The sequence below is a fragment of the Apodemus sylvaticus genome, chromosome 5, assembly GCF_947179515.1.
Source record: "Apodemus sylvaticus chromosome 5, mApoSyl1.1, whole genome shotgun sequence".
NCBI classification, from domain to species: domain Eukaryota; kingdom Metazoa; phylum Chordata; class Mammalia; order Rodentia; family Muridae; genus Apodemus; species Apodemus sylvaticus.
Window position 1 is genome coordinate 69,351,886 of NC_067476.1, and position 22,980 is coordinate 69,374,865.

Below are 22,980 nucleotides of genomic sequence, written 5' to 3' on the forward strand. Positions count from 1 at the left end.
TAATTATAGAATGATTACACAAATATAATTTATCCTACAACATTAATATTCATTGCAAGAATGTAAAAATATTTTGCAGCAATATGTATTTTCAAGGTGTTTAAAATACCTCTCTTGGAAGTCTTTTTTAAATAAAAATGAAATATCAAAATCCTTCAAGTCCTGTACATTTTTAATCTAATCTTCTCCCATAAAGAGGACCATATTCAGCATTGTGGCAAACACATTTCTTACTTGTTTATAATTTATTTCATTTCAGATAAACACAGACACTGTGGATCATGGACTATAGGACTAATATCACAGAATTTCTTCTCCTTGGACTTTCTCAGACAAAAGAAATAGAAGTTCTCTGCTTTGTTTTATTTTTACTGTGTTACATTGCAATTTTATTTGGGAACCTACTTATCATGATTTCTGTCACATGTAGTCACCTTATCAATCAGCCTATGTATTTCTTTCTGAATTACCTTGCACTTTCAGACTTATGCTACACCTCCACTGTGACACCCAAGCTGATTATCAACTTAGTCACGACCAAAAAGTCGATTTCCTACAATGGTTGCATGACACAGCTCTTCACTATGCACTTCTTTGGTGGCATTGAGGTCTTTATTCTTACAGGAATGGCTTATGACCGCTATGTGGCCATCTGCCAGCCCTTGCACTACGCCATCCTTATGAGCAGGCAGAAGTGTGATGCTGTGATTGTTGCTTCCTGTGCTGGTGGATTTCTGCATTCCTTTGGTCAATTTCTCCTGGCAGTCTTCTTACCTTACTGTGGGCCCAATGAAATAGATCACTACTTCTGTGATGTGTACCCTCTGCTTAAATTGGCCTGTACTGACACCAGAAAAATTGGATTCTTGGTCATTGCTAACTCAGGTCTGATGGGCTTAGTGACTTTTGTGGTCTTGTTGATATCATATGCTGTGATCTTATATACTGTCAGGTCTTACTCTGCGGAGAATCGTCGCAAAGCTCTTTCTACTTGCAGTTCACATGTCACTGTGGTAGTCCTTTTCTTTGCTCCTCTACTGTTTATTTATATTCGACCAGCAACTACATTACCAGAAGACAAAATATTTGCTCTCTTTTATACTATCATTGCCCCCATGCTTAACCCCCTGATTTATACACTCAGAAACAACGAGATGAAGAATGCCATCAAGAGACTGTATTACCATATCGCAGGAGTTGAAAGAAACAGGCTATGATGGTATCACTGTTTTCCACCATCACACAGTTTCTTGAAGGTATTTATAACTTAAATCAGCAAAAGGCAAATGTCCTGTCATTAAGTCTTATACCTAGTACAGGTTTATCAATGAGAATGTATTTTCTCTTCTCTATATTATATATTCTCTATATTAAACAAGACATTTTGACTGTAGTGTTGGTATTCTAATTTTCTGCTATTGTTGATGTCTACATTGCTTGTACTGCACCTTTGGTTCTACAGTTAATTATGCTTGACAGAAAGTCATTTACTGCAATGTGCTACCCAAGTGAACACGGAAAGCACATATAATGCATTATGCTGTATGTCTATGTTTAATAAAGTCGATCTAGATCCAGTTTCCAGAAATAATCAAAGACCACTCTTATCTGTATCTGCATCAGAGAATATCTAAAAGTTATACTTTCTATGTCACAGAATATGTCTTATATTTTTACATTGTTTAATTTTGGAAAAGCATGATTTTTAACTTTTTACATTTCTAAAATCAATTCATTTTCCCAGGCCAAAAAATTCTTTTTCATAGAATCCTCAGAATCCTCTGGCTTCTACAAAATTTCCATAACCCGCTCTTCTTCAGTGTGTCCTGTGCCATATGAAGACTCACTGAGTTACAGATATTTCTTTTAAAGATGAGCATTCCACACTTATTCATTGAGATTTGGCCTGCTGTGTGTTTCTGTAACAATTATTTATTATTCTGAAAAGGAAACTTTTTTAATGAAGGTTGAAATAGTTTCTTTATTCAATAGTTAAGAATCAATGAAAAATTAGTGGTAATTGAATACTACCATTGAACAGAAGCATCAAAAATATATGTAAAGTGAAGATAAGAAATGTCTGAGGCCAGATTTAATTCTGATTCAAGAGAAGTTCAGAGGACTCCAAAAAACTACATTGACATGAAACAGACTGTAAGGTGGTTTATCTTCAGTCAAACAACAGGCAGCATATTACTGAATAAAGCAGGACTCTCTAAAAGCTGCCAGTAGAATGGAGGAGAGTGTGGAGAAAAGCACATGGGCTAGCTTTCTCTAAACAGACAAAATATGGGCTTGCTCTTTGTAAGCTGAGAAACATTGGCTAGCTCTCATTAAACAGAAAAGCATGGACAGTCTTCCAATTCAGTTTAAAGGGACCCAGGAGTCAACAAGAAATACAAGAATAATTTCCTTAAACATTGAACCTTGTTTATCTTCATTTAAGTTTTACAATTATGGTGAAACCCCTAAGTATTAATTGAGCAGAAACATACACAGAACTGCACTATAAACTTGGAAGAGTCTCCACCTAAAAAAAAAAACAAACCCAACAAAGTCTTGAATTGTGTGTGTGTGTGTGTGCATGTTTCAGAAATTTTATATATATATATGCATGTATCTATGTACCTCTGTATCTCTGTATCTGTATATCTGAGTATCTGTGTATCTGTGTATATGTGTATATGTGTATATGTATATATGTATATATAAAATCTTAGAATGTGATGAATATTATTTTAAAGAGGAATATATCCAACCAAATACATGAGGTACAGATCTAGTCAGGGATTTTCAAAAGAGGGAACTCAAAATGCTAAGAAGCACTTACAGAGTGTTCAAGATCTTTACTCACCAGCGAAATCCAGTTAAAACTTTGAGAACTCATCTTAAACCACTTAGAATGGCACAGTCATTTGCATATATATTATAGTTCTGGCTGTGTATTTTTAGTGTGTGTGTGTGTGTGTGTGTGTGTGTGAGTGAGTGCATGGGAATGTGTATATCTCTGAGTCTTTATGTGTTTCTTGTACTTTCCCTTTACCTCTTTTTCTTCTACTTTTTAGTTCTGTTATGATTCTTATTTATTTTTTATTATTTTTACTTTTTTACAGTCCAGTCGTTACCCCCCCTCCTGGTCCTCTCTCGCACAGTACCTCATCCTGTTCCTCCCCCTCTTCCCCAGTCTCCAAGAGAATGTCCTATTCCCCCCACCCCATATCTTGCAGCCCTCCCCCTTTATTTTTATTCTCGGGATGTCTCTGTTTTCTTTTTTTTTAATTTTTTATTTTCTATATTCTCTGCTCTCTAAGGAGAGAGGGATATAAATTTGAATGGGAGAGGAGGTGAAGATGATCACAGAGAAACTGTGATATGGGAAACCATAATCAGAACATCAAAGACCTATTTTCAATGAAATAAAAATAAAAGGTGAATACTTTTAGTGTATAAAAATGAACAAGAGATCATCACATCACCAATAAATATAAACAGAAAATTGTTTTATAACTAGGCAATTTTTTACTTCCTTACAAACATCCACTCTTTTTTCTTTTCTTCCTCCAATCTTTTATTCCAGTGTCTTTCATCTGGGGGAATTTTCTCTCTGGCAGTTTACCTAAAGACCCTAGGCTTATCAAGCTTATAAGCTCTAATATCTCACAATACCATGCTTTTCCTCAGTCATATTTGATTCCTTGGCACTGTCCACCTTTTTCCTGGTTTATTAATTTTGAAGCTGCCTTGAGAATATTTCAGGTCACACCCATTGCCTTTGGAGGTCAGTTAAACCCATGTTCATTCAAGTTGAACTGTTTTTCGTTTGTTTGCTTTTTTATTAGATATTTTCTTTATTTACATTTCAAATGGTTTCCCTTTTCTAGCTCTCCCTTTGGAAACCTGCTATTCCATTCTGCCTCCCCTTACCCCTGTGAGTGTGCTCTACCACCCACCCACTCCTGTCCTCTTACCATAGCATTCACCTACAATGGGGCATTGAACAACCTCAGGCCCAAGGGTCTCTCCTCCCACTTATGTCCAACAAGGCCGTCCACTGTTACATATGTGGTCAGTACCATGGGTTGCTCCATGTGTGTTCTTTGGTTGGTGGTCTGGCTTGTTGCCACTGTTGCCCCCTCCATGGAGCTATAAAGCCCCTGAGCTCCTTCAGTCCCTTTTCCAACTCCTCCATCAGTGACCCCTCAAGCTCAGTCAAATGGATGGCTGTGAGCTTCTGAATCTGTTTTTTTTTTTTTTGTTTTTTGGTTTTTTTTGTTTTTTGTTTTTTGGGTTTTTTGTGTTTTTGTTTTAAATCTTTGCATTCATACTTGGTTAATGGATCATTGTACACTGGGATGGTTACAACCTCAAGGACTAGGTATGACTTACCACTAAATATTATATTAAGGTAGTGATTCTTAAGCTTCCTAATGCTGTGACCCTTTAATACAATCCCTCCTCTGTGGTCACTGCTCCATTTTATTTTTGTTGCTACTTCATAAATGTAACTTTGCTACTGTAAATATCAAATATGCAGGATCTCTAATATGTGACACCTGTGTAAGGTTCTTTTGGCCCCTGCTGATTTCAATCTACAAGATGTAATGTGGTAATGAGGTTGGGGAGATGGCTTAGCAGGTAAGAACATTTTCTGTGTAGGACCTGAGATCTAATTCTCAGAGCTTATGTAAAAAGCCATGCCTATAACCCCTGCCCTGCATTAAGAGGGAAAAAACTAATGAATTCTGAGAGATCAGGGGCCATTTATCCCATCCAAAATAGAATGATTCTGGTTTTGTGAGAAATTCAATTTTAAGAGAATATGAAAGAAAGGATTAAGGATAACCCTAATTTACTGCTATAACTTGTGCATATTCTTACCAGGACCCATCAATGCCAGCAAATAAATTGTAAGGCACCACCCCCCCCCACACACACACAAGCAAATAAAATATTAACAAACAAATACCCTAATGAAGGTCTAAACAAGTTATATAATTAATCTCTTCTGTAAAGGAACTGGTTTAGAACTGCCTGTCACTCAAGTAAACTTCTATACAACAACTTTGGAAATTTAACCTAGGCATTAGACAACTTGGGCACTAATACTGCTATAACTCAGAAAGGGTTAACATCTTCTGTGTTATGAAGTAATAATTGTCCGATATAGCCAGTTTCAGTTTGACTACTTACTTTTGAGCCAAGGAGTAAACATAGTAAGAAACAAAATCTGTATCTTCTATACCAGTAGTAACTTTAGGGTAGGTTCAACAAGCATGTATGTATTTCTACAACTATTGATAGATATTATATAGGTCATCTATATATGTATCTTTTATTTACCTGATGTAATTGTCATCTCAGAGGGTCTCTGATTCCATGTTCTAACCTAGGTCTTGTCTTGGAAGCTTCTAGCCTCTATACAATCGTATCTAGGTCTAAAATGTCTCTTGCATTTGAAACTTTGATGAATAAGCTCACTCCTTCATAGTTCTTTCTGAACTGGTTGACTGGCTCAACTCCTTCCCAAGCTGACAGATTCAATCTGGCTCTCTTAGATTTTTTCTGAATTACTCTGTTTGACATCATACTAACTTTGGCAATCTGTTCTAAACTTATGGCTCGTTCTCATTCTCTGGATTGTTCTGTCTTCACCTGTATCTAGCTTGTTCTCTCTGCAATCTGTCTCTGCAAAAATGTCCCAGTAAAACTGCCCTCTTTCTTCTTTTCTGGATCAGAACTCTCTTACTTACATAGCCTCTCTTTTCTATTTTTCCTCCTGAGAGTTGGGTATATCCTATTCTCTCAAATCTTTCTCCAATGTGTCACTTTTTCTGCCACTCAATACAACATAATATTCAAAGATGAATGCTGGCTCTCTGTTCCTTCCTGTTCCTGAGACAATCACATCTTCTTGTGCAGTGCCAGCTTTGTCCTGTAGACAGAATGGTGAAGGCTAGTGTGAATAGATTTGGTGTGTGCTTACCAGGGCTACCTTCTGCTATGTACTTGGCAAAGTGGAGATTTTTGCCTTGAACAACCCCTTCATTGATTTCAATCACATATGTTCTAGTATGACTCCACCCATGACAAATTCAATGGCACAGTCAAGGCTGAGAATGAAAAGCTTTTCAACAATGGCATGTCCATCACCATCATTCAGGAGCAAGATCCCACTAACATCAAATGGGGTGATGCTGGTGCTAAGTATGTTGTGGAGTCTACTGGCGTCTTCACTACCATGGAGAAGGCCTGGACCTACTGAACCACGAGAAATATGAAAATTCACTCAAGATTGTGAGCAATGCATCCTGCACCACCAACTACTTATGCCCCTGGCCAAGGTCATCCATGACAACTTTGGCATCATGGAAAGGGTCATGACCACAGTCCATGCCTTTATTGCCACTCAGAAGACTGTAGATGTCTCCACTGGAAAGTTGTGACATGATGGCCATGGGACTACCAAAAACATCACCCCTGTTTCCACTGGTTCTGTGGGCAAGGTCATCCCAGAGATAAACAGGAAGCTCACTAGCATAATCTTCCATGTTCCTACCCCCAATGTATCTGTTGTGGATCAGATGCCACCTAGAGAAACTTGAAAAGTATGATGACATCAAGATGGTGGTAAATCAGGCATCCAAGAGCCTACAGAAGGGCATCCTGGGCTAGACTGAGGACCAGGTTGTCTCCTGTGACTTTAATAGCAACTCCCACTCTTCCACTTTTGATGCTAAGGCTGGTATTTCTCTCAATGACAACTTTGTGAAGTTAACTTTCTGGTATGACAATGAATATGACTACAACAACAATGTGGTGGATCTCATGGCCTTCATGGCCTCCAAGGAGTAAGGTGTGTCTGTATTCCAGCCAGCGGGATTAAAGGTGTGTGCTAATGCTGAGCCACACCATATCTAGAAACAGGTTTTTTTTTCAGTAAATAACAAAATCTCAGTTTCACAGTTTGATTCAATACATGGCAATAGTCATCAAAAGACAGATGATAGATGATAGATAGATAGATAGATTATTCATATACATATATACATGTATACATGCATACTTGTATGCATATAATAACAATGAATAAAAGAGTGTTTGAATTTGAAAGAAAATAGGGAGGGATAAATGGAAATGTTTGGCAGGAGTAAAAGGAAGAGAGAAATATTGGAATTGAATTATAATCTCATTTTTTAAAGTGAAAAATATCTATGAATAGGCATTTTAGTTACAGGATTGGAAATAAAGAACTAATCACAGCATCACCTGGTCTACCAGAGCACCATCTGGTATAAATATCTTCCAAAAATTGCTTTCTGACATTTCTTGGACTTCTAAGTGAAGCACTATTGACAAAAAGATAACTTGTACAGTTAAAATCTAATTTTTGAAAGTTAAGCTCTAGGTATGTTAAAGAGATTCCAGTGGACAGTCTACTAAACAGAAATATAAAGGCAGCACAAATTCAAATCTATAAACTAATAAATTAAAATAAAGAAAAGATCACAAAATTGAGATAGGTAGGAAGTTAAGAGTGTATCTAAGAATAGGTAAGAAGACTTAAAGGTGAATATGACCAAAATATAATGAATGAAGTTCTTAAAGATTCAAAATTATGATAATACTATTTATTATGAAACATAGTATTAGACATTTTGGTAAGCTCAGAGAGCTTTGATAATATTTTTTGACTTGTAGACATGGAGGAAAGCACAGAATATTTAAGGTGTTCTGACTCCTTTGGCATCAGAGGCATAGGTAATCTATCACTTCAAGGAAATGATAGAGTACTTTTATATAGTATTGAGTCTGTCAATAGATGCATATACAAAAATAAAGAATTGTTGGGAAAGTGGTGATACAGAGAATGTGGCACAGGTTCAAGGGTAGTTTTCACCTCTAGAATTACCTTTATCCCCCTCATCTTTGCCAGTTTATTCTGGTCTAAAGACCTCTGTTACCATAGAGGTTTATACAATTTTCCCATAAATTGGAGCATATTTTAACTGTCAAAATTATTCCTTTAATACAATTTATGAATGATTGGGGTCAAGAAGACCAACATCACTGAACTGAATAACAGCCAAGGATTCAGATTATGCAGGAAGCATAGTGAAGAATCTTATTCTTAGCTCTATTTGACTGTTACAGTATTACAAAATATATACTATGTAAGTTAATAATCAGTAATGTTTACTTTTCTCTTACTGTACAACCAAATGCTCCTTATATTTTACTAACTGAAGTTTTCCCAGATGACAGATTAATAGAGACGACATTAAACCAAGGAAATACTTGTTGGTATGTGAAGGCATTATTCTCCCATAACTGGAAATATCCTCTTGTTTTCAGGAGTTATCTAGCAAGTGCATTGTACTAGACTGGCAAATATCCTGTAACAATTTATTTGTTAAATATCTGAATTTTCAATAATGAGAAGAATTATTTAATATAATTTCTTAATATATTTAAGTGTTTATAATTATATGTGTGAAAGGAATGAAATGTCAGGTTTGGTTACATTGCCCACTCATGATCCCCTTGCCTCAGGCTGAAATTATGGGATTAAAGTACTAAATAATTATACACTGTCATAAATACTTTCTGATTTCTCTTTGTTTACTTTAATGTACAAAGAAGAGTATTTCTCAAGGATATTTGGCACATATATTTAACAGTAAATTGAATTGTGATAATTTTTAAAAATATAAACAAAAGTGAAAATATACATGAATAATTAAAACATCCAGACCATAATATAAACAATATGAAATTCTTGTAATTAAGGTTTTAAATTTAAAAAATCATCAGATCCCACCTCAAAAATCTATACTCAACACAAGTAGAAAATCTGGATGAAGTGGACAATTTTCTAGACAGATACCAAATACCTAGGATCAGATAGACCATTAAACAGTCCCATAACCTCTAAAGTAATAGAAGCAGTCATTAAAAGTCTCCCAACCAAATAGAGAATTGGACCAGATGGTTTTAGTGCAGAATTCTAACAGATCTTCAAAAAACACCTAACATAAATACTCTTCAAATTATTCCACAAATAGAAACAGAAGAAACATTACCCAATTCTGTGTATGAAGCCACAATTACACTGATACTAAAACCACATAAAGAGCCAACAACAAAGAGAACTTCAGACCAATTTCCCTTCTGAATATTGATGCAAAAATATTCAATAAAATTCTGGCCAATGGAATCCAAGAACATATAAAAAACAATCGTTCACCATGATCAAGTAGGCTTCATCCCAGAGATGCAGAGATGGTTCAATATACAGAAATCCATCAATGCAATCCACTGCATAAACAAACTCTAAGAAAAAAAACCACATGGTCATTTTATTAGATGCTGAAAGAGCATTTGAAAAAATTCAGCATGCTTTTATGGTAAAACTTGGAAAGTCAGGAATATAAGGCCCATACCTAATCTTAGTAAAAGCAACATACAGCAGACCAGTAGCCAACATCAAAATAAATGAAGAGAAACTTAAAGCAATCCCACTATATCAGGGACTAGACAAGGCTGCCATCTCTCTTCATATTTATTCAATATAGTACTTGAGGTACTAGCTAGAGAAATTAGACAACAAAAGGAGGTCAAAGGGATACAAATTGAAAAGGAAGATGTCAAATTATTGCTATTTGCAAATAATTTGATAGTATACTTAGACAACCCCAAAAACTCCACCAGAGAATTCCTACAGGTGATAACTTCAGCAAAGTGGCCAGATATAAAATTAACTCAAACAAGTCAGTAGCCTTCATATACTCAAAGGATAAACAGGCTGAGAAAAATATTAGAGAAAAGACACCCTTCACAATAGTCACAAACAATATAAAATATCTTGGGGCGACTCTAACCAAGCAAATGAAAGATCTGAATGACAAAAGCTTCAAGTCCTGGAAGAAAGAAACTGAAGAGGACCTCAGAAGTTGGGAAAGGTCTCCCATACTTGTGGATTGGCAGGATTAATATAGTAAAAATGGCCATCATGCCAAAAGCAATCTACAGATTCAATGCAATCCCCATCAACATTCCAACTCAATTCTTCATAGAGTTAAAAAGAGCAATTCTCAAATTCACCTGGAATAACAAAAAACCCAGGATAGCTAAAACTATTCTCAAAAGTAAAAGAACTTCTAGTGGAAACAGTATCCCAGATCTTAAGCAGTACTACAGCACAATAGTGTTAAAAATTGCATGGTATCGGTACAGTGATAAGCAGATAGATCAATGGAATACAATTGAAGAAACAGAAATGAACCAACACCTACATAACCACACCTATGGTCACTTGATCTTTGACAAATGAGCTAAAATCATCCAGTGGAAAAAAGATAGCCTTTCAACAATTGGTGCTAGTTCGACTGGCATTTAGCGTGCAGAAGAATGCAAATCGATCCATTCTTATGTCCTTGTACAAAGCTCAAGTTCAAGTGGATCAAGGACTTCCACATAAAACCAGACACACTGAAACTAACAGGAAAGAAAATGCGGAAGAGCCTGGAGCACATGAGCACAGAGGAGAATTTCCTGAAGAGAACACCAATAGTTTATGCTCTAAGATCAAGAACTGATAAAAGGGACGTCATAAAATTACAAAGTTTCTGTAAGGCAGAGGACACTGTCAATAGGACAAAATGGCAACTAACAAATTTGGAAAAGATCATTACCAACCCTACATCCAACAGAGGGCTAATATCCAATATATACAAAAAACTCATGAAGTTAGACTCCAGAGAACCAAATAACCCTATTAAAAATGAGGTACAGAGCTTAACAAAGAATTTTCACTTGATGAATATTGAATGGCTGAGAAGCACCTAAAGAAATGTTCAACATCCTCAGTCATCAGCAAAATGTAAATAACAAAAAAACCTCTGAGATTTCAACTCATACGAGTCAGAATGGCTAAGATAAAAAAATCTCGGGAGATAGTAGGTACTGGTGAGGATGTGGAGAAAGAGGAACACTCCTCCACTGCTGGTGGGATTGCAAGCTGGCATAACCACTCTGGAAATCAGTTTGGCAGTTCCTTAGAAAATTTGGCATAATACTACTGGAGGACCCTGCTATACCACTCCTGGGCATATGCCCAAAGGATTTTCTAGCATGCATTAAGCACACCCACTCCACTCTGTTCATAGTAGCCTTATTTATAATACCGAGAAGCTGGAAAGAACCCAGATGACCCTCAACAGAGGAATGAATACAGAAAATGTGGTACATTTACACAATGAAATACTACTCAGTTATTAAAATCAATGAATTCATGAAATTCTTAGGCAAATGTGTGGAACTGGAATTCTGAGTGAGATAACCCAACCCAAAAGAACACACATGTTATGCACTCACTGATAAGAGAATATTAGCCCAGAAGCTTGGAATATCCAAAACACAATTCACATATCAAATGAAGCTCAAGAAGAAGGAAGAACAAAGTGTGGATACTCTGGCCCATCTTAGAAGGGGAAGCAAAATATCCACAGAAGGAGATACAGAGACAAAGTGTGGAGCAGAGACTGAGGGAAAGACCAATCAGAAACTGCCCCACCTAGGGATTCTTCCCACATGCAGTTACAAAACCCAGGCACTATTTTGGTTGCCCACAAGTACTTGCTCACCAGAGCCTGATAAGCTTTCACCTGGGAAGCTCTGCCACTGCATGACAAATACAGAGGGCTAAAATCACAGCCAGCCATTGAACTGAGCACAGGGTCCCCAATGGTGGAGTTAGAAAAATAACCCAAGGAGCTGAAGGGGTTTGCAGTGCTATAGGAGTAAAAATAATATGAGCCACCCAATACTTCCAGAGCTTCTAGGGACTAAACCACCAACCATATAGTACACATGCAGGGACCCATGGCTCCAGATGCATAGGTAGCAGAGGGTTGCCTTGTTGGACATCAAAGTGAGGAGAGGCCTTTGGTCCTGAGAAGGCTTGATTCAGCAGTGTAGGGGAATACCAGGACAGGGAAGCAGGAGAGGGTTGATGGGTTAATAGGGGGAGTGGTGATAGGTTAGGGAAGTTTCAGGGGGAAAACTAGGAAAGGGGACAACATTTGAAATATAAATAAAGAATATATCTAATTAAAAAAAAGAAAAAAAAGTTTTTAATCGTGGCATCTGGAAAGATGAAACAACACTTAAGATCACATACTTCTACTGCAGAGTACCTGAGTTCAAGTTCTTACATTCCAACAGTCTGGAATTCCAGCTCTACAAAATTGGATGACTTTGACCTCTCAAAGTACAGGCACTCAGGTGCACACATCCATACAATGACAGATTTGTTTGGGTCCCTGAATCATTACACAAGTCACACATTTTAACTCTAGGACTGAACGATCAGAGCTATAGACTAGACTTGGGTGCTGACTGCAGCCCCAAATGTTTCTCAGGGCCAGTTTATGAAGTCAAAAACCACAATGAGCTCATGTACAGATGCAAGAAAAGTTGCTGGTGATGGACTCTGACTCAAGCTACTTTGGCTAGCTAGATAAAACATTTCTGAATAACCTTTATCCTAATTGATCCTAAATGGAGCTTATCATTGTGAAATTTCGTAGGATTAACAAACCTCACAACATAATATAGTTGTGTGTGGTCATCTTGACTCTGCCCCACTCCAAGTCAAGCTATTTTCTGTGTCAGTAACAATATGAAATGTCTGGCAGGCATGGAACCAAATGGCTATGGCTATACTAGGGGAGCAGACTTCAGCGATACTCACAAAAACCCATAAATAAAAATGATAAAAAATAAATTCTTAAAATTATTTAGTCATTCTGCAAATGAAGTTGTGTTGATGCCTTGAGTAAAAAGTGTTTATAAATTCCATGATCTTTTGATTATCACTGTCTTTGATACAAAATAACCTGTGAGACCCATCAGTAAAACATCTGCACATGCCTCAGCCTATCCACACAGATGTCACATGCACACACACACACACACGCATACTTTCATTTCCTTAAAAAATAATTTTGAAGTAGCTGATACTAAATCAAATCAATGAAAACAATGAGTTACTGATAGTTCATAGCTAACTTACTCTGGAAGAGACAGCATTCTTTAATCTCTTTTTATAAAGGCTTCCAATAAAAAAAATGAAAATCCCACGTTGCATAGGGAAAATGGAAAACTGATAATAAGTTTATAGAAAGGAAAGTAGTTCATTATTACAAATTTTTGAAAAAATAAATAAATAGTTTGTTTCAAGACCTAAGAGATGGCTGGGTTTCATCCACTCTTGATTGGCTTATGGAGATAGATGTTGTATTCCTCTACTTTCTGACAAAACACTCTTATTTTTAATGGACAATTGATAATGCTAATAGGTGATAAATATATATGATAGTAATTAAAGAGAAATTATGATGCTGATTTCTTCTCAAAAACACTTTAGTATTTTAATGAAAACACATGTTTTGTTTCAGTGATGCAATTCCAAAAGCAGGATTAGATTTCTCTATCTTAAAAATGTAAAATGTGTTCACCCATACCTTGATATTTACCCTTAGACTCTATAATGTGGTCTCCCCTCTTAAATAATGAAATATAATATGGTTATAGAATTGGTCATTTAAATGTTACCTTCCAACATTTGGGTTAGCAAATACCGTTCAGTGATTTTTCAGAAAGGAAATTTGTTTTACTAGATACTTATGTGTTAGACTTACTTTTTTTTAATGAACATAATAATATTCCTAAATGAAATGCTGCTTCTCTGGAATGCATTTTAATTCAATAGTTATTTTATTTGTTTACATTTCAAATCTTATCCCCCTGCCTGATCTCCTGTCCACAAAGCCCCCACCTCATCTCCCACCCCTTTGCTTCTAAGAGCATGACCTCCCATTCATCTACGCACTCCCACCTCACCTCTCTAGCATCCCTCTCCATTTTTAAATGAAGATGATCAAACAGCTATCAATAAACCTTGATAAAACTTTTTTCTTATATCTCAAAGGTCTTTATGTCATAAGAAATTTACCTTATTGTTTTAATTCTTAGAGTACTTTTAGTTACCCACAGAAATGAGCAGGAGGTATATATTTCATGTATACACGCTGTGCCACAAAAACACAGAACTTTCTGAATGGTTTAGTTTTTGGCATAACATGTATTTAAGTATCCTCAAATCTTCTCACATTTTGATATTGATTTCCTATCAGAACTGAATAATCCATTCAATATGATGTACAAGTACATTGTATTAATAGGCACTGTGATATGTTTCAGCTTAGGAAAAATAGAGATACTATAAATACTACCTTGCTACCACATTATAATTGCCTTGTTTCTAAAGGACACTTTATTTCTTCTTTGTGACATTTTACTCATTGTAGCAAGAAAATCCTTTAAGTCTGATCCAATCACTAATGATTTTCTTGAAATGTTTTGGTATTATGGAAGAAGGGTAATGCAAATGAGTTTATAATCAGACTTCTTATATTTAATGGAAAATGCTCCACATGTTGGGGTGGTTAATGGACAACCAGCACTTCTTTCACATAAGAATTATTACCTCCCACTTTCTTTGCACATTTCTTCAATGATAAGTCCAGGTATTGACTCAAAATCTAATTTAATATCATATTGAGTTCTCTGCCCCACATTTAATTTATGACTAGTACTAGATGATGTAGATGATCATATCATATCCAAACTTAAAAAGATAGCATTCAGTAATAAATTTAAATTTTTCTACAATCACAAACTATCTGTAAATTTATAGAGCCCTCAATGTCCAATAATTTTATTAAATCTTAAGAATATGTTACTGATAAGCACAGCAGCACATTGGTTCCTGGTTTCAATGCAAATAATCCTGCTTGCTCCAGTTTAGTAGACTGCAAAATTGGTATTTTAATAGTCTTTGGGTATTTATTAATTTAAGTAAGTTTTATTGTCCACATTCATTCCACTAAAGACAATGAAATGCATAAGATAGATGACATAGTTTCTAGCTATCTAATTACATTTACAATTCTCTATTATGAAGCCACATACCCTAATTTCTGTAGGTAAATAAAAACTTTCATCTAGTTTACCTAAAGAAATTAGTTAGTATGAGCAAACAAAAAAATCATTCAAGATAAACGTATATAAAAAAATATCAAAAATATACAAAACACAGTAAAATATATAAACATGTAAAAATTAAAGAAAAAACATTTTATTTAAACATATATAAAAATTAACAATACCTGTGTACCTGTATGATACATTTTTATTAGATATTTGCTTTTTTTGCATGTCAAATGTTAACTCCTTTCCCTATTACCCCACCAAAACTCTCTATCCCATCCCCACTCCTCCTTCTAACCCTTCCCCTCTCCCAATTTCCCGACTTGCATTCTTCTGTTCTGAGCAATAGAGCCTTCATAGGACCAATGGCTTCTCCTATCAGTGATGTCTGAAATGGTCATCTTCTGCTACATGTGTAGCTGGAGCTGTGGATTCTTCTATGTGTACACTTTGGTTGGTCATTTAGTCCCTGGGAGCTCTGGGTGACCTGATTGGTACATACTATTGTTCCTCCTTGGGTCCTCTCTTTAACTTTTCCATTGGGATCCTATTCTCATTCTATTGGTAGGCTGTGAGCCATGGGTGTTTTGATCCACTTTCCAATAAGGATCAAAGTATCCACACGTTGGTCTTCCTTCATCTTGAGCTTAATGGGGTCTGTAAGATGTATCTTGGGTATTCTGACTTTTTGGGCTAATATCCAATTATCAGTGATTGCATACTGATGAAAGATAGGGGCTATGGTCACACACATAACACAAACCTAGACATTAGAAATGAATGTGGCTCATGTGTTTGCTACTCAAATTTGCCTAACATTAATGTTAAGTTGAATTAATATTTCCCAAATGTCAGCTAATATTTGCAGGTCATATATAATATTATTCTAGTATAAAAATCAATAAAAATTAAAAATAACAATTTTCATTGTATTTTTTCGGCCCTGCATTTCTCACCTTGTAAATTGATGGATTGGCATAGGTAAAACAATAGTATAAAACATTGCAAGTACAACATCTTCAGGGAAACTGGTAGGAGATCTAACATAGGAAATGATTTGAGGTTCAAAGGCTAGAACTATTAGGGTTATATGTGAATCCCACATGTAGACAGGGCTGTTCTTCTTCCTTCTGCTAAGTGTGTTCTTAGCATGAGTAAAATAATGACATAAGACAAGAAAAACACCATAGCTACTAAAGTGACTGTAGCTATACCTGAATTGGCCAGAACAAGGACAGTGGTCATGTGGTGTAAGTACAGGAAACTCTGAACATATTTCACAGAAGTAGTGGTCAATTTGGGATGACAAAAGTGCAGCAAGATAGCAATAGAAAGGAAAGAAGTGGGCTGCTCCACCAGCCAAGCTGCTAATATTAGGAGAGGCATTTTGTCTTGTTCATGATGACCATGCTGTGGAACGAACTGCTGAAGGCCGCACAGTAGTCAGAGACAATGCCTGTCAGGATTCTTATTTCAATTATTCCAAAGAAATGCATAGCAAAGACCTACAGCATGCAATTAGATGACTTTCCTAACTACTCATAAGTTGTCGAGGAATTAACTTATATATATATATATATATATATATATATATATATATATATATATATATATACATAAATATATATAAATATAAATATATATAAATATAATATTATATATATATATAAATATATATACAAATATTATATATACATTTAATATATAATATTAAATATATAAATATAAACATAAACATATATATATATATATATATATATATATATGTTAAGTCGCTAAGGAAAGAGTACATGGGCAGGAGGCCGCATCAAACGAGATAACGAGATAAAAATGCAGATTTTGCTAGCAAAAGAACCATTTCAAAGATTAAGAAAAGAGTAAAGCAAAATTCCTGTTTGTCATGCTCATTAAAACGTCCAATCAGATGAATTCTGAGACATTCTTCTGGGTCTCCATCTATTTCTATGTCTCATACTTAGAAGCAGAATAAAAATTAAAAATCTACAAATGGAAAAAAAACAAAATCTGCATAAAAAGGGGAAGTAATCAATTATGTAAAGTTGAAAAAAATGAGTCAATGTAATACAAAAGTAAAGTTAATCATCTCTGTTATACAGTAAGAAATGTGTTAACTACTATATCTCTTGTATAGAAGCCTATTAGTGATGATTCTACAGTCATAAAATTGTATTGTTTCCAACATTTTCAAAGATAAAAAACAATCTACCATATTTTGACAGTTACTCTGGTCACAAAGAATAAATAACACTACTAAGAATGTACGATAAGTTTAATTTAGGTAATATAAAACATTGTAACAGATTACTGAAAATAAATACAAATACTACCAAAATGTTTGATAACAAGTACAATTTAGGTAATGTAGAACATTTTAAAAGATTATTAATATATGTGTTTTATTCATTACTTTATCTTTTCTTCTTTTGAGAGAAATATTCTAAATTATGTTTACTGATGGAAATATATTTATTTAAAATTAATTAACATAACTGTTATACATATGTGAAAAATGATTGCCTTCCCATCTTGAGTCATTATCACAAAGGGACATTAAAACACTGTCAAGAAACAAAGAAATATTCAAAATAAATATGCAAAATACAAAATAAATTTTTAAGTATGTTCATTGTCATATTCAAATTTTGCATGATAAAAAAAGACTTATCCAAATGTACTTGAAACTTGTTATGGACAAAATAAGAAAAATACAAAGCCATTACAAAATCAATAAAAACTAAATCCTGTATCACTCCAACTATTTTTAGATCATGACGAGTAAAATTTTACAGAACTAAAACATGTACAGAAGTAAGAAATCAATATATAAAATATATTATTAACAGTCACAAGTAATGAATATTATTATTAAATGTGATGATAATCTTTATTCAGACATAATATTTGCAATTAGTCCATGAGAGTTACTATTGATTTTTATTACTATTGACTAAACATGGAATTTTATTCGTAAAAATGCTTTGAGATTTAGGAAGACAAGCGTCCCCTTTTAGTTTTTCACGCTAATTTAGCAGTGAATATCATATGAGTCACTTTCAAATAAAAATAGTTTGTGGCACCAAACTTTTCTCAAGGTGTTCTTCATCTCTGTGTTTCTCAGTGTGTATATCAGAGGGTTGAACATGGGAGCTATGATGGTGTAGAAAAGAGCAAACACTTTATCTTCTGGATAAGTTGTGGCTGGTCTAATGTAAATAAAAAGTACAGGTACAAAAAATAAAATGACAACGGTGACATGAGAACTGCATGTGGAAAGAGCTTTGCCACGGCTCTCTGCAGGATAAGCCCTGATGGTGTATAATATGAAAGAGTAAGACCACATCAAGACTACGAAGGTGACCAGTCCCATCATGCCGGAATTGGCAACCACAAGAAGTCCGACTCTGTATGTATTGGTGCAGGCAAGAGTCAGCAAAGGATAAATATCACAGAAATAATGATCCATCTCATTGTGGCCACAAAAGGGGAGGCTGATAGCAAGGAGGCTCTGGAAGAAGGAATGTATAAAAGCACCAGCACAGCAAGCAGTGACCATGGCATGGCATCTCCCTCTGCTCATAATGATTGTGTAGTGCAAGGGCTTGCAGATGGCCACATAGCGGTCATAGGCCATTACTGTGAGTATGAGGATCTCAATCCCCCCAAAGAAGTGCATGGCAAAAAGCTGAGCCATGCAGCTGGTATAAGAAATTATGTTCCTTTCTATGAGAAGGTCAGTGAGAAACTTGGGTGTCACTGTGGAGGTATAGCACAGATCTGACAAAGCAAGGTAATTAAGAAAGAAATACATTGGTTGCTCAATTAGCTGACTATATGTGATAGAAATCAAAATGAACATGTTTCCTCCCCAAATAGCTATATAACAAAACAAGAACATTAGAAAACATAGAGTTTTAATTTTCTTGTTCTGGGAAAGTCCTAACAGTATAAATTCAGTGATGTTATTGGTACTTTCCATATTCCATAGAAATTACCATTCAAAGGCATTAGCTGAAAGAAAATGATGGAGGGATTAGGAATGTTTATTATTCATGGTATGAATCATAGCAAAGAATACTCTCTCTCACTCTTTCTCCATATATATATATATATATATATATATATATATAAACACATATATATACATATATACATATTTGCATGTCTATTTCTAATTATTATATTATCCACAAAATTCTCATCATTTGGAAATCATCATTTTAATCACATTATTTTCATAAAAGTGCAAAAAATAAAAAATATATTAGTAGAAAGCATAATCAAATATGTGCTATTACTTTATAAAAATGAGTTTAGGGGAATGATCTCCTTATCACTGTGCAATTTGCCCATTTGGTAGCTTAGAATCATAGACTTAAAGTGAAGAAAAAAGTAAAAATATTTATATAATACTGTTATAGAATTAATATTTGTTATGAAGTTTTTACTCCTGATAGTGAACATTTGGTTGTTAAATTGTGGTCATGAAAAGACATACAGAGGCAAATGCAATCCCTGATCATGACTTGAATAAAATCATATACTTGTGAATGCCATATGAACCATCATTAAGAATATTATATGAAGGTTAAGTAGTTGTGCTGTCTTTAATTTCATAGATTAAAAATAGTAATTCTTAGGCTATAAAGGGACAAAGGAATTTTGCCACATTCTCTTTGAACACTGATAGGAAACCAGTGTTCAAAGCTATAAATAGTACAAACTGAAGACAAAAGTCAAATCATGTTTGCATGATTATTTAGAATTCAGAATGTTCTGATTTTGTAGAAATAATTTAATAAAGATAAGCATCAGCCTGGATTTCTATACATCATGCAGGAGGGTTTTATTCTCTGTGTCCATTTTCTTTAAAATTGAAAATCCTAGTTCTTATCACTGAACTCAAACATGGAGGAGTACTCAACCCAGATTCCTCCATGATGAATAAGAAATCTCCATTTGGCTCTGTCTCTACACCTGTGATTCAGTTTACACAGGTTTGCTCATTATTCTTCCACAATTAGGAAACTTCCCTATCCTTTTTATTATTGACCAAGTCTGCATCTCCTCTGATTCCTGCATAAAGCCACAACTGTCATAATCTCTTCTTTAATTCTTCAGAGCAGTCATCATTCAGACAAGCAACTATTGTGCCTTATATTCTTGCTGCCATGATTTGCTGCCATGATCAATATATTTCAGTGCATCACTTTAATATTTAGAAAGAAGTTTTTGCCATAGTTTAAGAGACAAAGAAACTAACTTGTGTCATACTTATCCACTGTTCTTTAGTACAAGTGTTTCTATTGTCAATCTTCCATGACCACAAAGGTTAAATTGGCTAGTGTTCAATTGGTAACAAGCACTAGTAGATGATTTTGTCTTCCCAGATATAAATCTGTATAATACTGTATAGTGATTATACAGTAAATATTAAAACAATTACCACTGGTATATTAAAATTTAAGTATCACAATTTTCATAAAACCAATATTCTTTATGTATTTCCCTATCCCTGCCTCTCTTTGAGGGTGCCACCCACCCAACCACCCACTCCTGCCTTCCTGCCCTGGCATTCCCTACATTGGGGCATCGAACCCCCACAGTACCATCCTGAAGACTATTTATATAATCTTCCTTAAATTTTTTCTTGTTATTTGAATCCTAAAAGTAGGCTTTATACAACTTAATTTCTAATTTTACACTGCTTTATTTATTTATTTATTTATTTATTTATTTATTTATTTATTTATTTGTAATTGTTTCTCAAAACATATCATATCAAAGACATTAATCCTGTGTTTATATCGGAGAATCTCACAATCCTTAATAAAGAAACTTTTCCTTATAAAGACCCACAACTGATATTTGTTGAGGGCTTCAGAGTGCTTAGCCTTACAATAGATATTCATACCTTTCTCTAAGGATCAGGGATCTTTGCCAATAAGGGACAGAAAAGATTGTAGAAATGTGATAGATAATCTCAAGGAAACAGTGTTTTCCAGATATAACCTGACAGTTGCACACAAGAATTCACACTGATTGGAACAACATGCCTGTACAACAACATTTACAAGCTCTAACTAGACAAAATCTCAGCATGAAGAGTAGAGAGTGGGTATCAAATCCAACCACTAGCTGACAAGCTATTAATATTTGATGCCAATAAAGGAGAGTCAGATGTTTTGCTTTAATGATGTTACTTACCACTTGTATTCTGACCATACACCAGAGCAGACTCCACTCTGAAGGCTAGCTGAGCAGCACAAAGAACTTGAAGGGCAAAGAAGAAAACAGTAAAAAAGATGCAGTGATCTCAAAGTTGGGTGGAACAAGATGAGAGTGTCAAGAAGGAGGTATGAAAATGAGTTGAGGGGCAAATATGTTCAAGAAGCAACATATGAAAATCTCAAATAATTAATAAAAGTAATTTTTGCAGTAAAGGTAAATTGACAAATTTACTTCAAAGCTTTTGACTATTGTCTCACAGACAATTTTTATTCTCCATTAATTTAATTATAATTTAGTTTTTAAACTTCTTTTACACTCTAGTATCTATTCATGCACTGGTATCCTCATGATGTTACTAATTCTATGACTCTTGGAAATTCAAATCTTGACATTTTTCCAATTTTCTTTCAGCATTCACTACGTATTTATCTCACAAGGAAGGCAGAACAGGAAACAAGAATTTGTGCTTTAACAGATTGCATTAATTTTTATTCACTTTTTCTTGTACTTCTTCATTCTTCTGTATAAAATAACTGTTCATAATTCTCTCAATACCCTTTATTTATACACTTATTTTAAAAATAATAGATAAAAATCTTTCCAAAGTAGTGAAAGAAGGAGGAATTATAAAATGGATATGCATACACTTACATGATTTATACTATACAAGTGTAGGCAATTCAATTTCTTATTTTTAGGCAGCTATCACTTTCATCTGGATAACTATGTTACATACCAGGTATTCCATCAGTCTAAAAGTATTCTGGTTCTAAGACTTCCCTGCTCCTTTCTGAGAGAAACCATACTCTCCTGAAATAAAACTATCACTGTGATTTGAGGGAAGAATTTTCATGTTTCTGTCATTAGGATATATATCTATTGTGGTTTTAGAGGTGGTATATATAGTTAAAAATTCTCTGGTTAAATTCCAAGATGTGTAAAGTACATTACCTGGGAGATTACATCTCAAGGTATCCTCTCAGTTTTTTCTGTGGCATGAGGCATATCCCAAAAGAACAATAGACAAATATGCAACTTTAAGTGGTTTAATTTCTCTCAGACCTGCACCTCATACCAGTAATCTTCAGACATGGTGCTCTATATTGACACAAGTTCCAAAGAGATATTCAAGACTTCTGGGTGTCAAATGATATGACCTAAAAATTTTTGATTCAGGGAAATAAGAGCAATTTCTGTAAATTTGGTTTGAACAAAAACAAAAATATATGTTCCAAGAGTAGGAGGAATGTTGTTTTACAATACTTCAATTCTATCATGTTTTCTTGGTTAATAACCAGATCTATATTTTATTCCTAGAACAGAATCAGGAGCTAGATCTTGTGTGAGCAAGCTGCAAACTAGGGTTTATAGGGAAGTTCTTGACTCCTAGGACTGTAGAAACCTCAGCTATGTTACAGAGATTAGCTCAAAACATGGGATAATTATGGAATCTATTTAATATTGAAGGTGATATTCTCACACAGGAGAGCTATAGGCCTGAAGATTGAGGGTAGCTAGATGGTCAAGATCCTCTGGAGGCTTGGCAGAAGGGCCTAACATGACTCTAGGCAAAACCTTAACCCAGAACTTATGGGTCAGCCTGGGTTTGGGAACATGTGTTTCACCATACCTGGAATCCAAATCTGCTGGGTGTTAAGTCTATAACCTGTTCTGTCATGC

General features: G+C 34.8%; 2 protein-coding genes across 2 annotated transcripts; one reads left to right on the plus strand and one right to left on the minus strand.

The window, feature by feature from the left end:
* Positions 1 to 281: 281 nt before the first annotated feature.
* LOC127684341 (olfactory receptor 4P4-like) lies at positions 282 to 1,217 on the plus strand. Its single transcript, XM_052181287.1, has one exon. The coding sequence runs from the start codon at positions 282 to 284 to the stop codon at positions 1,215 to 1,217; it is 936 nt and encodes a 311-aa protein (XP_052037247.1).
* Positions 1,218 to 18,097: 16,880 nt separating this feature from the next.
* LOC127684342 (olfactory receptor 4P4-like) lies at positions 18,098 to 19,048 on the minus strand. Its single transcript, XM_052181288.1, has one exon. The coding sequence runs from the start codon at positions 19,046 to 19,048 to the stop codon at positions 18,098 to 18,100; it is 951 nt and encodes a 316-aa protein (XP_052037248.1).
* Positions 19,049 to 22,980: the final 3,932 nt, after the last annotated feature.

Excerpts from the sequence above, each read along its gene's own strand:
- LOC127684341 (XM_052181287.1), top strand. The coding sequence starts at position 282 with ATGGACTATAGGACTAATATCACAGAATTTCTTCTCCTTGGACTTTCT.
- LOC127684342 (XM_052181288.1), bottom strand. The coding sequence starts at position 19,048 with ATGGAAAGTACCAATAACATCACTGAATTTATACTGTTAGGACTTTCC.